The sequence below is a fragment of the Hermetia illucens genome, chromosome 2, assembly GCF_905115235.1.
Source record: "Hermetia illucens chromosome 2, iHerIll2.2.curated.20191125, whole genome shotgun sequence".
Lineage (NCBI taxonomy): Eukaryota > Metazoa > Arthropoda > Insecta > Diptera > Stratiomyidae > Hermetia > Hermetia illucens.
Genome location: NC_051850.1, coordinates 173,385,651 through 173,401,850, shown reverse-complemented (window position 1 = coordinate 173,401,850; position 16,200 = coordinate 173,385,651). Strand labels below are relative to the sequence as shown.

General features: G+C 43.6%; 2 protein-coding genes across 2 annotated transcripts in view; one reads left to right on the top strand and one right to left on the bottom strand.

The window, feature by feature from the left end:
- Nucleotides 1-16,200, top strand: part of LOC119647676 (cilia- and flagella-associated protein 298) — a 300,430-nt gene that overhangs the window by 36,998 nt on the left and 247,232 nt on the right. The gene's annotated exons all lie outside the window — the stretch shown is intronic.
- Nucleotides 1-16,200, bottom strand: part of LOC119647672 — a 118,797-nt gene that overhangs the window by 19,551 nt on the left and 83,046 nt on the right. Inside the window, exons 3-10 of the mRNA XM_038048750.1 lie at nt 9,016-9,100; nt 8,831-8,941; nt 8,650-8,741; nt 8,069-8,235; nt 1,833-1,955; nt 756-927; nt 543-677; nt 218-403 (exon numbers count right to left, since the gene is read on the bottom strand). Of these exons, the coding sequence (XP_037904678.1) occupies nt 218-403; nt 543-677; nt 756-927; nt 1,833-1,955; nt 8,069-8,235; nt 8,650-8,741; nt 8,831-8,941; nt 9,016-9,100 (1,071 nt within the window). The remainder of the gene's footprint in view (nt 1-217; nt 404-542; nt 678-755; nt 928-1,832; nt 1,956-8,068; nt 8,236-8,649; nt 8,742-8,830; nt 8,942-9,015; nt 9,101-16,200) is intronic.

Sequence of the window (16,200 nt, the reverse complement as noted above, 5' to 3'; positions counted from 1 at the left end):
GGGGAAGCTAGATACTGTCTCCAGATGCTGTGAGGAGACTGACGAAACCTCCACAAATGTTCTGGGACTTGTGCAAAGTAAATCTTATCTACTTCGGGCTCTATGTATAAACTCCTTAAGAGTACGTGGAAGAGATGAAACTTCTGAAAAAGGAGCTCAATATTCACAACCATGACTGTATCCTACAATTTTTCTTCAAATTCATTTACATACTCACCATTTCTGTAGAAACAGCCGCAGCAGCCCCCGCATAAATGTCTGAATCCTCGCCGCCCCCTCTAGACAGATTCGTATTATTCAAATTCTGGAGCTGCTTTTTACTACTAGACTTGGGCAAATTATCTTCTAAATCGGAATTCTCGTCCGAACAATATTTACATCTCATTTTCGCGTCATCTCCCACCTGCAATTATTACCAAGAAAGGTCTGATTATTTTTTCCCACACGTGTATGCAAATTTTAGATAGATAAAAATCTTCCAAAAATAACCGAATCTAATCAAGTGTTTGCCCCGCCAAATGTGCTTGGTTACTTGAGCCTACCTTCACAGATTGCGTTATTATACACAAAGATATAAAGGATATAACGAAGAGAACTGACGGCACGGAAATTGCAATTATCAATTCCCGATAGGTTTTCGCCAAATCATAACGGGCCACGGCAAAGCTGGAATCGTGCTGGAAAAGACAAAAAGGTAAAAATGGATATTGACTCGATTTGATGGGAATTGCTACGAAGGTTTAGAGGAGGCGTACCTTGTTGTAGTAACATTGATATCGTGATACGTGCGTGTTATTATCGCCATCCTTACCGTAATTTGCCACGAATTCCTTACACTCGCCCCGTAGGGTGTTGACGCATCCCTCCAAGTTGATGTAGAGACGACTGAAGTTGTATATTGTCAAGGTGGATTGTTTTGGCAGAAATCTGTCGGAAATGAAGAAATCGGTCCAGGTTAAATATGTACATAAGGTATGAGTCTAGCAAGGACCAACCGACGATGCCGGGGAAACGTAGCTGGGAGCAATAAAAAGTTCATGAGAAAGTTCTGAATGTCTGAGCATTAAGGATTTATCATAATGCGGCAATGTTTCAATTATAACCGAAGGGATTTCGAATTCTATTATGAAGGAAAAACAATGGTTACGGAGGGCCGAAATCAAAAAAATCCTTGGTGAAAGTTAATTAACTAATGCTTCAATGCGTATATAAAACTTCACAAAATATTTCGCAGCTTTCAATACTTTTTTCCTCATTTAGAATCCATAATTTATTCTCCAAGGCTGTGACTGTTTATCCTTCCACGAAGCTTATCCCCAAATTGGCGCTAGTTTGTTACGCCCTCAATTGGTCTATCTTGCACGGAAAAGTTCTAGGTTAAGGGAAAGTTTTTCCTCCTCCCTTTCCCACAGTAACTATTTTTAGCCCAGTTCATAAATTAAAAGTCGAAGTATATATTCGTCTGGGAACTCGATAACGTTATTTTGTGTGGTTCAGAATAAACGAATAAACTTCAGGCGATGACCTGGCCCAGCTACTATGAATATTACCAACGAAATTTTAATAAATTTCCTCTAGGCTGATTAAGTTCATAGAAAACAACCCCAAGGAGTTTCTCTGTGCGTACACTCGTAGTACAAACATCACTCCAGGGGGTGTGAGAGTTCCTTATTGTTAGTTTTCTATGCATAAGTAATAGGGGGTGGTGGATCAATTTGCTTTTGGAATCTTATACCTGGAAGCTTATATAAATTGGAGATGCTAATGTAACTGTGACTCTGAATATTTATGTGCTCTAGGCAGAATCATTTGTAATTCATTTACATACTTACTTCTGTGAAGGATCTAAAATTTTATCACTTTCTTCATAAATTTTCCAAAATTGTGTGAAATTCATGAAGGGATGAGGTATGGTGGATTGCGCCAACAACGTCCCGTTCAAACAATCTGATGCTCTGTAATAAGGAAGGATAAAATTAATCTGAACATTTTGAAATAATAAAACAATTCATTGGTTGAATAAATATGTTGTAATTTAATCAGAGAGGATAATCATTTGACGTCAACCAGCACCAAATTTGATTAAGCAGTACACCAGGGCGGGGGTGATTTCACTTGGATTTAGTATCACAATTTTCGGACAGTAATTGACAGAGGACGATATGTTTCAAAAAAGGATGGGTATAATGGAATTTGTGTAGAAGTTTATAGAAAAGATCAATTGGAAACATAGTCACATATGACACCTTCATGCGGTGCCCAAGAAAATAGTTCTGACACCCTAACTGCCTTTATACCTGTGTCCTAAGTAGTAAGTAATGACCGATACACTGGGAGTTTTCGATGTCGTCGACAACCTCTTATCGTGATGTGAACCTAGCTCTATCAAGATGGTAGTTGTGGCCCTTATTAGGGCCCAACCCCTTCGGGACCCTGGTTGGATATTGTGCATTGAACCGGTATTAGTAGACCACGTTGCCCTGAGCGAGCGCTGATTCATTCGTGTTCTGTTGTTACAGAAAGAGGCACAATGGAGCGCTGAAACTGAGCAGATGGCTTCGAGAGCCAATGGGGAGCGCAGTCACCTGTCTTTGCGAAGACTGAAGAGGAAAGACTTATCAAGAAATGCTTGGCAGTTGTGAAGCGCATTCGGTCTATAACATTCCTCCAAAACAATGTTAGCAATGGCGGAAGAAACGGCCTGATGGGGCTGGAGGAACTTCTGCATCGCATTCCGCACTACAGGAGGAAAGCAAAGAAGCGAATAGCAGAAGCAATCTCGCCCTCTGGTGAGAGCACCGCAAGCGCCAAACGGGTCGCAGATAGCCCTTTGCAGAACAAGCTGGGGAAAAAACGAGAAGGGGAGGGACATTTGAAGGAAACTTCACCCAGGTACTCTCCAGAGTTCAAAAGAAGAAGACGAAGAAGGACAAGATCGAACAACATATCGTGCTATTAGAAAAACCTCTGCCTAAAATTAAAGCGGGCACAAATGGTGGAGCCCCATAAGAAAAGGTGGGGAGACGAAGGAGAACTAGACCACCAGCTTTACTTATTAAGCTGACGGAAGGCAAGACCTTTGCGGAAGTTCTCAGCGAAATCCATTATAGGATTAAGCCCGTAGATAGCGTAAAGGAAGTGTCTCCCATTCGGAAAACGGAGGCTGATGGTGTTCTTGTCGAATTAGGCCCGAAGACAACAAATAAGGGCACGTTTTTTTAAGCGGCCAAGGGGCTACTAGGAGGGAAAACTTTGGTTTATATCCAATCTTGACTGCCTCACCGAAAATAACGCAGTAGAAGAGGCTATAAATCGGGAATGTCTGGAGATAACCGGTACCTGGATTGGATTCATTTGTGCGAACTCCCGAGGCTGAAAGCCCGCTGTAGTGGAAGTGGTCGAACAATATGCGAGGGAACTTCTTAACAGTGGAAAAACCAGAATTGATTGTGTACGATTCGAATTCGGGCCGCCTCCATCAAGCGTTACAGATCATCATCATTATCATCAACGGCGCAACAACCGGTACCCGTTCTAGGCCTTCCTTAATAAGGAACTACAGGCATCCCGATTTTACGCCGAGGTCCACCAATTCAATATCCCTAAAAGCTGTCTGGCGTCCTGACCTATGCAATCGCTCCATCTGTCTCGTCTTCTTTTTCTACCTTAGATGTTGCCCTTATACATTTTCTGGGTTGGATCATACTCATACGGATTAAGTGACCCGCCCACCGCAACCTGTTAAGCCGGATTTTACGGTCGTGGTATCGTTCATTGATTTCGCCGTTATGTAGGCTACGGAATGGTCCATCCTTATGTAGGGAGATATTATATATAATATAATTCGTACCCGTTACGTGTTTGCGATTATATTTAAGTGTCGTCACTTTCGGTCACGTTGCTCCCAGGGCAGAGGTGAGGCAACGTCTGATGAGTTGCCTCTGCCTTGCACGAAACCGTCAGTTAGCTTTTTCGTTCTTCTCTCAAGAGATGTTTCAGATGCCTCGATTTCAGTCACTTTGCAACAGCATGTGCTAGCGAGCACGATAAGTCGAGAAGGTGCAGTAAGTGTGAAGATGAGGGCCATCGTATCAAAGACTGCACTGGAGATCCACGATGCATGTTGTACAAAAGGGGAAGGAAACGGACGACCGGCCGTTGCAGGTGGTGGCAGGTGCCCAGTATAAGGAGGGAGCTGAAGCGTAGGGATAAATGAGGTTGATGCAAATTAACCCCAACCACTGCGAGGCAGCTCAAAACTTGCTGTTGCAAACCATTAGAGAGTCACATGTGGACGTGGCGGTAATATGTGAACTTTACCGAAATTACGGTAATGCTACGTAGGTGAAAGACTCATCGGGAAACACGGTGATATCGGCATGTGGACGGCAAGCCATTCCTGGCAGCCTGGGAGCCAGTTTTGTAAGGGCTAAAGCCAACGGCGTCCATATGTGCAATTATTATGCTTCTCCTAGTGCAACATTAGTGCAATATAAAGAGATGCTAGACGGCTTAGTGTTAGGCGCTAGAGACCACAGCCCCTAAATCATTGCCGGCGATTTCAACGCGTATGTCTTAGACTGAAGAAGTCGAGTGGCGAACACCCTAGGCCAAATTCTGCTTGAAAGTTTCCCTGGGCTGGACATCGTACTTGCCAATGCTGGATGCATGCCCATCTTCCGAGGCAAAGGGCTAGGCTCAATCGTCGATCTAACTTACATCAGTGCCTCGTTGGCGAGAGGGATTGTCTGGCGGGTGAGTAAACACTACACCCACAGTGGCACAGTGAAGCGCGGGAGGCGACAGTCGAATAAGCAACAGAAGTGAAAAAGCAAGGATAGCAGCGTGATCCACTGGAGCTTTCGTGGAACAAACTTTACTGGCGGCATTAGAAGAAGATTATGACCAGAAGGGGACGGCGCTGGGAAAAGTGAACCAACCGTGTCAACAGATAACGGATGCCACGACCCAAGTTCCAACACAGTACGAAACCAAACTACAGGTGGAACTAAGAAATCGCGCTGGGCAGAGCATCGTGTCTGCGAACGAGGATGCTTTGGGAAAGGCCAAGAGGGAAACCAGAACATCGGCAGTCGGAGAAAGAATACCGCCATTTTCGAAGTAGCTCTAAGAAGGCTTTATGGAATAGTAAGCGGAATTGCTACAAGCAGTTGTGCCTCGAGGCAAATATGAACCAGTGGGGCGCTGCGTACAAGGTTTTAATGAACAAGATTCTTGGCGAAAAATCACCCCAAGTGATTGCCCACGGTTCTTGTCCAGAGCAATCGCAATCCTTTTCCCCCAGCAGGAAGAACCAACGGTGTAACAAGACGTCTTCACAATCTCTAGGGTGAGCGAGGAGCAACTACGAGAGATTTGTGAACGAATAAGGATAATAAGGCTCCGGGATTCCGAACAAAGCCCTGAAGTTGGCTGCTAAAATCAATCGTGTATAGCGGAAGAAGTGTTTCCCGTCCAGTGGAGTAAGTAGAGGTTGGTCCTGCTACCGAAGTCCCAAAAATCACCTGGCGCACTCACTTCATATCGCCCTATCTGTCTTCTAGACACTATGGGGAAGATGTTGTAGAGGGTCAGCTATCATCGAGCTAGCGGGTGGTCTATCGGAGCGGCAGTATGGGTTTCGCATAATTGAGCCAACTGGGTTCGGATTCAGGATACCCTGGCTAAAATGAGTGTCCCTGGTTACTTAACGTGGATAATCGAGAGGTACATCTCGTAGAGACTTCTTTGGTACAAGAAGGACGACGGGCCGAAGGAATATGTTGTAACAGCAGATGTTCCATAGTGGGACCCTGATGTGGAACATAATGTGTGACTGACGGAGTGCTCGGCCTTTGTGTGCCAAAGGAGCCAACGTTGATTGGTTTTGTAGACAACCTGGTGGTGGTAGTATTTGCTACACACCCAGGACGTGGAATTGTATGGAAGTGAAACCATTCGTGCTATGAAAGCATGACACAAGACGTAGGTGGTCCTCACCACCAATCGCAATAAAAACAATACTGTCAAAATCCGCGTTGGTAATCACGAGGTCGTTTCAAAATCAATCATTAGACACCTGGGGGTAATGATCGATGCCATGTTAAGTTTCGAGGGGCACCTGGATTATGCGCGCGGAAAGGTAGCAAACGCTAGCTCATCTCTAGTAAGGATGATGCCTAATATAGGAGGGGCAAAGTCTAGTCGCCGGCTGCTTTACGCAGTGGTGGTAAAATCCATCACACTATACGCGGCTCCTGTCCGGGCGCGCACTGGATAACACAGTGAACCAGGGAACAGTAAGTTCGGCATCCCGGCGAATCGCGCGGAGAGTGTACAGTGCATAAGACGGTATCTGATGAGTGAGTGTGTGTCATCGCGAGGATGATTCCCTTGGATCTTCTAGCGAATGAGGCACACAATGCGAATCCGGTTGAAGTGACTGCGGTCTTCCGGAAAGCCACTAGGAAGGAACTGTACAGGAGATGGCAGCAACAGTGGGATAATTCCGAGAAAGGCCGCTGGACCTATACACTGATCCCGTATATTAAGGGATGGATCGAGCGGAAGCATGGAGAGTTGAATTACCACCGTTAGGTGCTCCTTACGGGATACGGAAGATACAGGAAGTACTTACATCGCTTCGGAATGGATGAGTCCCCAGACTGCCCCGAATGCGCCGCTACACCCGAGGACCCGGGGCATGTTATGTCCCATTGTCCGAGATTCACGAATGAAACGGAAAGGCTAAATGATGCCCTCAACACAGTTAACGGACCTCAAAATTTTGCGGAGGAAATGCTAAAATCGGAAGGAAATTAGAGTAACTGTGATACAAGAAAAGCTGGAGCAACTGGTGTAAACCAGAGCCCTACTCGCAAAGTAGTATTTCAGGGTGGGGGGGGATATGGGCGGAGAAGTGGGGGTGCTTTTATTGGGTGAGAATCCCACACACTATTGCAATTTGGCTTGTCTTTTTAAGATTTCCACCCCCACCCATAGAAAAATACCATTTCATTCAAGGCTGTAATGGTATCCTACATAATTAGATTCCCTGTATGAGGCAATGTGGTCAGCATTGCGCTTGCACATGAGTATTATCCTGCTTTGAATCAGGTACCCATTCACAGCTGAACCGAATAGTATCTTGCATCCAGCGTCAATGCAAACCCCCTTGCCAGTGGTGGCATTTGAACCACGACGTTCCCCTAGCTTAGCAGTCTAACCCATCCAGACGGCACGTCAATTTTCCAACCATAATCACTAGTCGAGGCCTACCAATATACAGTACATCAACTGGGACGCTATGAATGCTTCATTTGACGTCTGCTGAATCCAGTTAGGATAAGGCTAGATAAGAATTTCAGTGAAGAGGATGTACAGCAATACGTGCTTTCCAACAATAAAAATAGCGAAAACAGAAGGGTCTTTTGTATTCACACCACGAACAGAAAGGTTCCCCTTGTTTACATCAGTATCGTTCAAAAAGTGATTGACAGCTACTGAAAAGTGTACAATAGAAGACGAAGCGAAAAAGGCCGTCGCATGTGTATTTCGCACGCAATAAATCACATATTACGGCATACCATGTTGCGACCTTTCAAAGGAAACAAATGACACCTGTTTAGCTGACCTTTACCTGGCACAGACAACAGAAACAACCCCCTTTAATAATAGAAAACTATAATAAAACACCAAAGGGATTATTTAAAGGATTTTATTTGGACTTAGAAATTATGAAAAAGAACGATGGGAAGAATGTTATCTTTCCATTGCCGCTCAAATTATCTCGGGAAACTTCTTGACAAGTTCATCTTCCTCCACAGATACTTGTTGCTTTGTGGTAGACTTTGATTATATTCCAAAACCAATATAGCTTTCTAGGCACTTTAGGGTAATTAAGTAGGTATATCCCACATTGGGGGTGGAAATTTCCAACTGAGCAAGTGTCACTTTATTTTGAGAAGGTATTCCCAAAGTGCCGGAACAGCATTTTTGGTGTTATTCGATTTATCTTAATTCAGTCCTTTAGATTTCACCCAGTTTGCATGCATACTCGTATACCTACCGAATTTTGTCACCGTCCTTAACAACTCCCATACAGCTTGTCAGCAGGATACCATCTGTTTCAGCCCAAAACTGCTTCGGTGGGTCGATTCGAACTCCTGCGTCCGCTCCACGTGCCTCGTTAAAGGCTACAGCTGTATCACACTCAGCGGTAATTAATGAATCATCCTGTGAACAATGAATTTATGAAGACATCAGTAACTTTTTGGGAGTATTATATCATTCGTTATAATGGAGTGATTATCTGCTTTGAGCGGACGTTGCGCTTCAATTAACCGGCAAGGTCGGTGAGAGGGTGAAATTCCTGAATAATTTATATGATAAATCATGAGTTTGGAAGGTGCACAGGAACTTCAAGGTGCTTGGAAGCGACACGGCTTTGAGATATTTACCGTCATTAAATAATTATCTGACTTCGAAACATGTTCAAGTTATCCGTGGAAAAAGCCAAAGTAACCGAATCCTGAGATAGAATTAATTCAAAATTTTCCTGTAATCCCCCATGTAAACGGGGAATAATTTGATAAGAAGTTACGCATTGGGGATCATTATCCACTCGGGATATATAAATTAAGCAATTACCTGAATTATGAGCACATTAACGGCGGTTGTCGTAATTTTCGAACAATACCGGTCACAGGTGAATTTGTTCTTTATTTTCGTACATCGGGCGCCTGGTCAATTAAACAATTATAGTCATCAATCTTCAAGTTTATAGCTTTTGTGGGCCACAGGAGTTATGGGTAGTAAGGAATATACAAACCTGAACATTCGAAAAACCCATTTAACTTCGTGTTATCCTTATCTGGATCTAGGGTGAACCCGTCAGCCTTATGATGACATAGATAGAACTCGGACATATTTTTGCAATGACCTGCGATATACATTCATTATAAACTCAAGGGAGTGATATCAAACATAAAATGATATATTCAGGGGGCTTGTTACCATTTGAACAATTGAATACTCCGTTGAGCGTCGCACACGCCAAGCCATTGTTGCAATTTACTTTTTTCAAGTTCTCTGGATCGACCTGGAAAGGAAAGAGTATTAAGTTAATAGGATTAATGGATATGCACGAGTATCTATATTATATTGTCGTAAGATGATGTACTATGTTTAATACTACTTAGCAGTATGTGTAATGCCGCTGTATCCTTTTTTTTTGGAAAATAGGTAGAAGAGTTGTTGGTCAATATAGTGGCGGTAATTGATAAGTTTTACTCTATTGTGATGTCGGAAGGAGTATTTTTAAAGGGTTAAAAGTTGAAAGACGTTAAATAATCTACATTTCAAACGCATAACGTACTCCTAGTTCAGTTTGGAAGAAGAAAATAAGGACATTAAAAGTTGAACGTCAAAATGCAAAGCCCATTTTGGTTCTTCTTTTTGAATCATCATCATCAACGGCGCAACAACCGGTATCCGGTCTAGGCCTGCCTTAATAAGGAACTCCAGACATACCGGTTTTGCGCCGAGGTCCACCAATTCGATACCCCTAAAAGCTGTCTGACGTCCTGACCTACGCCATCGCTCCATCTTAGGCAGGGTCTGCCTCGTCTTCTTTTTCTACCATAGATATTGCCCTTATTGACTTTTCGGGCTAGATCATCCTCATCCATATGGATTAAGTGGTCCGCCCACCGTAACCTATTGAGCCGAATTTTATCCACAACCGGACAGTCATGGTATTGCTCATAGATTTCGTCGTTATGTAGACTACAAAATCGTCCATCCTCATGTAGGGGGCCAAGAATTCTTGGGAGGATTCTTCTCTCGAACGCGGCCAAGAGTTCGCAATTCTTCTTGCTAAGAACCCAAGTCTCCGAGGAATACATGAGGACTGGCAAGATCATTGTCTTGTACAGTAAGAGCTTTGACCCTATGGTGAGACGTTTCAAGTTGAACAGTTTTTGTAAGCTGAGACAACGACCGTGTGCGGATTTCATCATCGTAGCTGTTATCGGTTGTGATTTTCGACCCAAGATAGGAGAAATTATCAATAGTCTCAAAGTTGTATTCTCCTATCCTTATTCTTCCCGCTTCACCAGTGTGGTTTGATGTTGTTGGTTGGTTCGTCTTCGGTGCTAACATTGCCACCATATACTTTGTCTTGTCTTCATTAATATGCAGCCTAAGATCTCGCACCAATCGCCGCCTGCTCGATCTGGATGAAGGTAGTTTGTACATCTCAGGTGGTTCTTCCCATGATGTCGATATCGTCAGCATAGGCCACTAGTTGGGTGGACTTAAAGATGATCGTACCTCTTGCATTTACCTCAGCATCACGGATCACTTTCTCGAGGGTCAGGTTAAAGAGGACGCATGATAGGACATCCCCTTGTCGTAGACCGTTGTTGATGTTGAATGGTCTTGAGTCTCGCACATTGGTCAGGGTCAGCCTAGTCAGTCTTATTAATTTCATCGGGATACCGAATTCTCTCATGGCCGTGTACAGTTTTACCCTGGCTATGCTATCATAAGCCGCTTTAAAGTCGATGAAGATATGGTGCAACTGTTGTCCATATTCCAACAGTTTTTCCATCGCTTGCCGCAGAGAGAAAATCTGATCTAATCTGATTTGCCTGGAGTGAATTTGACGGTCAAGTGTCGATGCAAATCTTTTCGGTAACTACCATGTCATACAAGGAACTGTGTTAGGTGGGAATTCTCCACACCATGTTTTCGCTCAACTCATCTCTCATTATAGGTGATGAACGGGTAAGTCAGTGATCTTTCTCAGAATTTTCAAACCGAAAGCTTCCCGAAAGTCTGAAATCACATCGGGGTTATACGTCCTCCTTTTCAACTCACTCTTCTCCGGTTCACCACGTTGTTCTGATTTCACTACCCTTGCTATAAGCAGCCGGTGATTAAATTTTGGCCCTCCAATATTTGCTGTCAGCCTTGCAAGAATTAAACTAGCCTTTTTTGCCTTTCCAACGGTCGGTAATAAGGACTGCCTCCATCTCTTCTTCCGTCAGATCCACTATAATCATTCCCAGTCATGTTTTGATGGTATGAGTGGTTTCACTTTCATAAAGTTCTACGTCCTTTGGATATTAAACTGCCTCTGCCTCCTCTAATGGGAAAGACACACTTCTTCCACCAACTACGATTCAAATGTATTTATAGATCATATAGGGCTCTCTTTTACTTTTTTTTTGTGTTGCAAGAAAACAATTGTATTATTTTGAACAGGAGTCGGAAGAACGCTATTGCTTCAAAGTTCAAGGCTACTAGGAAAACTGCTGTATTCTTTCTCCAGCTTCCGAAGTTCTGTCTTCGCTCTTACCCTTTGCCCAAATCCCCCCGCTCGCGGTTACGATGATCCCAATAGTGGGATTTCTTGGTTCCACCAGCAGTTTGGTTTCCTAAAGCCACCAGGAATGTCTCCTTTTCGAAAAATCCAATGAACCTTTTATTCTGGTCTTTTCACCTCTGATGCGCATTCGATTGTGGCGGCTACGTTTCCAAAGTCGAGACAAGTGGCTTGATGGTCACTATGGGTGTAGTTTCAGTCATCCATTAGACTATTCCTCTTGCCAACGATCGAACCTAACGTCCTTGCCTAGAAAGGCCTAGTTTTCAACCATGAAAAATGGGAATTCCTCCAACGGTAGATAAAATTCCAAGGCCAGACAAGGTATAAGCGATCGTGAGCTCTCCTCAGAAAGTTGCTGGGCATAGTAACCTACTATTGTCGCTTCTTGCCGGTAAACACCAGGCCTAATTTAAGGCATTCCTGTTTGGTCCTAAAACCAAGGAATTGTGGGAGGTCGTGTGGTCTCCAGAAGCCGTCCAGGCATTTGAAACCATCAATCAGCAGCTGGCAGATGCTACATATTTAGACAGACCTCTAGCCCAGTCCATCTGCGCCTCATATATCGAAGTAGGCTTTGAGTTGAGTTAGTGGAATCCCGCTCAATGAAACTACAGTACTCACGACCGTAAGCCATTAGCCACGTATTTGAGCATCAAACACTTTCATTTTTCCCTTCAGAGCACGCCGATTTGCCTTACGGCAAAAGCCCGATGGAGTGTTCCTTCTGGTTAATTTAGCCAGGTAAAGATAATTTGGTCGCCGACGCTTTATCCCAGATCTCGGAGAACAACATCCAAACCGCAATTGATTTTTTAGCAATCGCTGCTGTCCAGAAGGATGACACAGTTCTGCTTAGCCTGCCGTCGGACTTCAAGTAAACGTTCAAGGAGTTATCTATCTTTGGCTCACCTGGTTTTATCTACTGCGAGACCTTTGAAAACTGCCATCCACGTAGGATTCTGTCGGTTACGCGGGAAGCTCAACAGTTGAACTGAATGCAGCGTCCAAATACCGGCAAACTACAACGTCAAATCAGGATGTGGAAGGCGTTGAGATGAGAATTTGAGATGTTTTTCAAAAATATTCACTAGAGATAAAGATGCCCATAAAATTTTCGCTCACAGCCTAAACAAACATAAAATCTTCGCTCACAGCCTAAAATATATTTGCCCGGTTGTCCGAATCATTTTTCATTCGATCATCAGCCGCTTAATAATCAAAACGGACAGACCAAACGCATCTCATCCACGTTACGGCCGACTATCAAATAGGGACTCTCCAGGCTTAACTGACAGGCCGAATTGAACTAGGATGGCGAGTTTAAGGAAGGATTTCTCCCGGTACAGGATCTTACGTATCCCGGAATTTGGACAGCGAAGCGACTAGTCGCTAACAAGTATATCGGGTCGTCCATTAACAAGGACGTTAATGCTTGGGCCAGAGAGTGCATCGCATGCCAGAAGTGTAGGCTTACTAGGTATGTTAAGATAGAGGCAGGTATATTTCCTAGGTTAATGGCGCCTTGTACATCATACATCTCGACATTGAAGGCCCATTAACTTGACCAAGACTTGCGCGACTATAAGTATTGCCTCACGATCATTTATCGGTTTACGTGATGACCTGAGGCAATCTCTTTGAAAGACATTATAGCGCAGTCATGTGCTGGGGGCTTCAGTAGAGAGTGGATTATAAGATTATAATCGCTGACTAGGGAACGCAGTTCGAATCTGCTCTCTTTTTGGCGCTCGTAAACTACTCTGTTTGAAGGGCAACAGACAATCAAATCCGTCATTCAATAGGACGCTGGAACGTTAGTATCGGGCGCTATCGATCATAAATATAGCGCGCGACGATCCGTCCTGGTCGTAGATTTACTTGGTCTCCGTATAGTCGCCTACGAAGAACTTGCTGCTAGCACTGTTGATTTGGAGTACAGGGCGAGCTGCTCTATGACAACAAATACGGAAGAGCGTCGATAAATTGATGCCACATAGTAAATTGTCAGCACTCTAAGGACCTTAAAGTCTGCACCCTATTGTAAGGACCGATGCCACCGAGAGACCGCAGTATCCACCTTACGAGCGTCTCTATTATGCTCGTAGGTGGATAACACTCATACAGACTGGACGTTAGAGGCAAGTCTAAAACGGTATTAAGGATCTTTCAACGACAGACCTCATTGGAAAGAAGGGTGGGCGGTCTCGTCTGTTTTGACGTCCGTCAGTCAGCGTCTGCGGGCGAGTAAACATGACATGGATTTACTTATCGAAACCTCTTGGGAAAGAGGGCGAGCGGTCATGAGGTCGGGCAAGAAGCGGAGTTCTGTCCATTTCGTGTAGGATACCAATTGCTTCCCCATTCCAAGTCCCACGCGTTGATATCGCCGACAATGATTTGATTACTATGGTTTCTAGCGTTCAACACAAGCATCTCCACATATCGCGCTATCGTTGTACTCGGACAAGCGTAACAGCTGTAGATGTGGAAAGCGTTGGCTTTTGCACATATTAACTCGACTCCCAAGAATACCATCGTTTTAAAGCAAATTATTAGCCGCCTCGGAATACGATTAAGCTCCTTCTTATATGGCGGACACTTGACATCACTTACAACGTGCCAGTCATCCACTTGCTTTTTTCCTTTTACACTGTTTGCATCGTGAATCTCCAGTACATTCTTCGATAAGATGGCTCTCTTAACCAATGTTCCTGCAACTTTTTGATCTTTCGTGTTGACTAGCGCATGTTGCTGCAAAATGACCGCAATCGGAGTGTCTGAAGCATCTCTTGGGAGATACTTGCTCCTTAAGTCAACCTAATTCGCGGTAATCAATTTAAACTTCAATCCCACTAGCAAGCTAATGGTAGCGGCCTGTGTACCTCCATATGCCCCCTTGATCCTCTTGATTGCAATCTGTTCTATTCCGCATCCGTTCCCTTAGCGCAACGCACATATCCTCCCGTGATGTAATCTTCTCTAGGTCCCTTGCACTCGATTATTATCTCCCGCTTTAGAGTTTTCACTTCTGTTTGCTCACCAAGCACCTTTTCCAATTGGGCACGAAAACCATTCAGTGATTTATCTTGGGATTCAGTTAGCTCTAACATCAGATCTCCTTTTTGAGTCCACCTGATATGGACCACACTACCGTCCAAGTCTGTCAATTTCAAATCCGCTTTCACTTTCCAAAAAATATCGCGTGGGACATATCTGCTTTCTTAGAAATCATGATTCTTTTCGGACTGATCTGCTTTTTCTCCATTTGCTGCTTGCTTTGCTGTCCACCTTTGCCCATTGCTCGACTTTACGTATCTTTATATTTTTCCTCTGTGTCTGTGAATATCCTCCAGAGGCGAAGAGTGCGCAGATTGAAGATAACCTTATCATCTTCGTCTGAGTTCTGAGGGCAGCTAAATGCAGGGTCGCCCTTCCACTTCTTCTCACATTAGTTGCATATGGCGGAGACCACCACCCCAATGTTTTCCATGTGGTAGTTTAAAGAGCAGTGTCCAGTGAAAAGCCCTACTAGGGTTTCACATCGGGCCCCAAGTTCCTTCCCGGAACTCAACACAATTTTCTCCGGTGAAGATGTTTTTTTCTTTTTGTCCGCTTGCTGAGCTCCAAAGGCCTTAATAATACCATTCCCAATGCCTTTCCCCGCGTTCTCACCTACCTTATTTTGAGGAGATCTGCATTTCTCGCATGACTTTGCCACATTATGTTTTTCTCCTCTAATGACCTTATATAGGAAAACTTAACGCACTGAATCTAAATCCTGATATTTTGCGGGGTATTCCGCCTATCGCAGTAGAAGGAACGTTGGTCCAGATTGTTGCCTTCTACGTTCATCTTTGGCAACAGCAGTTTTACTAGGTGTCCAAGCCCTCTACCGTAGAAAACACTTCCTGTTTCGTCCTCTATAATTGGTTTGATTTTGGGCGTCCTTCTCATTGCCAATTTTCACATCGGATGGGCGGTGCTATTGCGAACACATTGCCTGACGTGTACATGTGCATGTCAATAGTACATTCGTTCAGAGTTCCCCTTTTTCGACCAAAGGAACGAGAGCCCGGTGGGAGAATTGACAACCCCACATAAGGGGTTTTGATACTCTACCACTTTCTTAACCACAGTGTGCCTCTCCCGTAGGAATTTTAACAGAAATTGGACGAAATATTAACCGCTTTTATATAGAATAGAATAAATATGCAAATAAATAGGGAGGGATAACCCTCAATTAGGCAAGTTTCAACTAAATATATTAATTGAAACCATTCTGCTCTAATTAGTACTAATATAATACCTTATTAGTACTAATTAGAAGCAGTAGTAGCAAATCTTTCGAAACAGCACAGATTACATATTATTTGTAAACTTATTATCCTTCATATAAAATTTATAGTATCACATTTTCACAGATATAATCACTTAAATGCTTCACGTGTACATAGGTGAGCCACGTGCGGAACAGTGAACTTGTATTCGCCTACTACATTTGGGAGACAAAAAGGATATTATTTTGAGTGAAATTTAAATTTTATTCAAACTGTTGTTTCCATAATGTTTTGGGGAAGATAAAACCAGAATACTCAACTGCTCCATGTTAATAATGGACAATTATACATAGTATACTTTGTAGCCTCCACTGGTCTGATAGCATGCGAATTGTCTTACCCTGGATTAACATGGAAAATACACTTAATTGTTTACCGCTTGTCCTTTTTCCCACAACATGTGTAGCTTTATCATCGTTTACATAATCCCAATTTGTATTTCCTTGTCCCGTCCTGAATATACAATGTTTA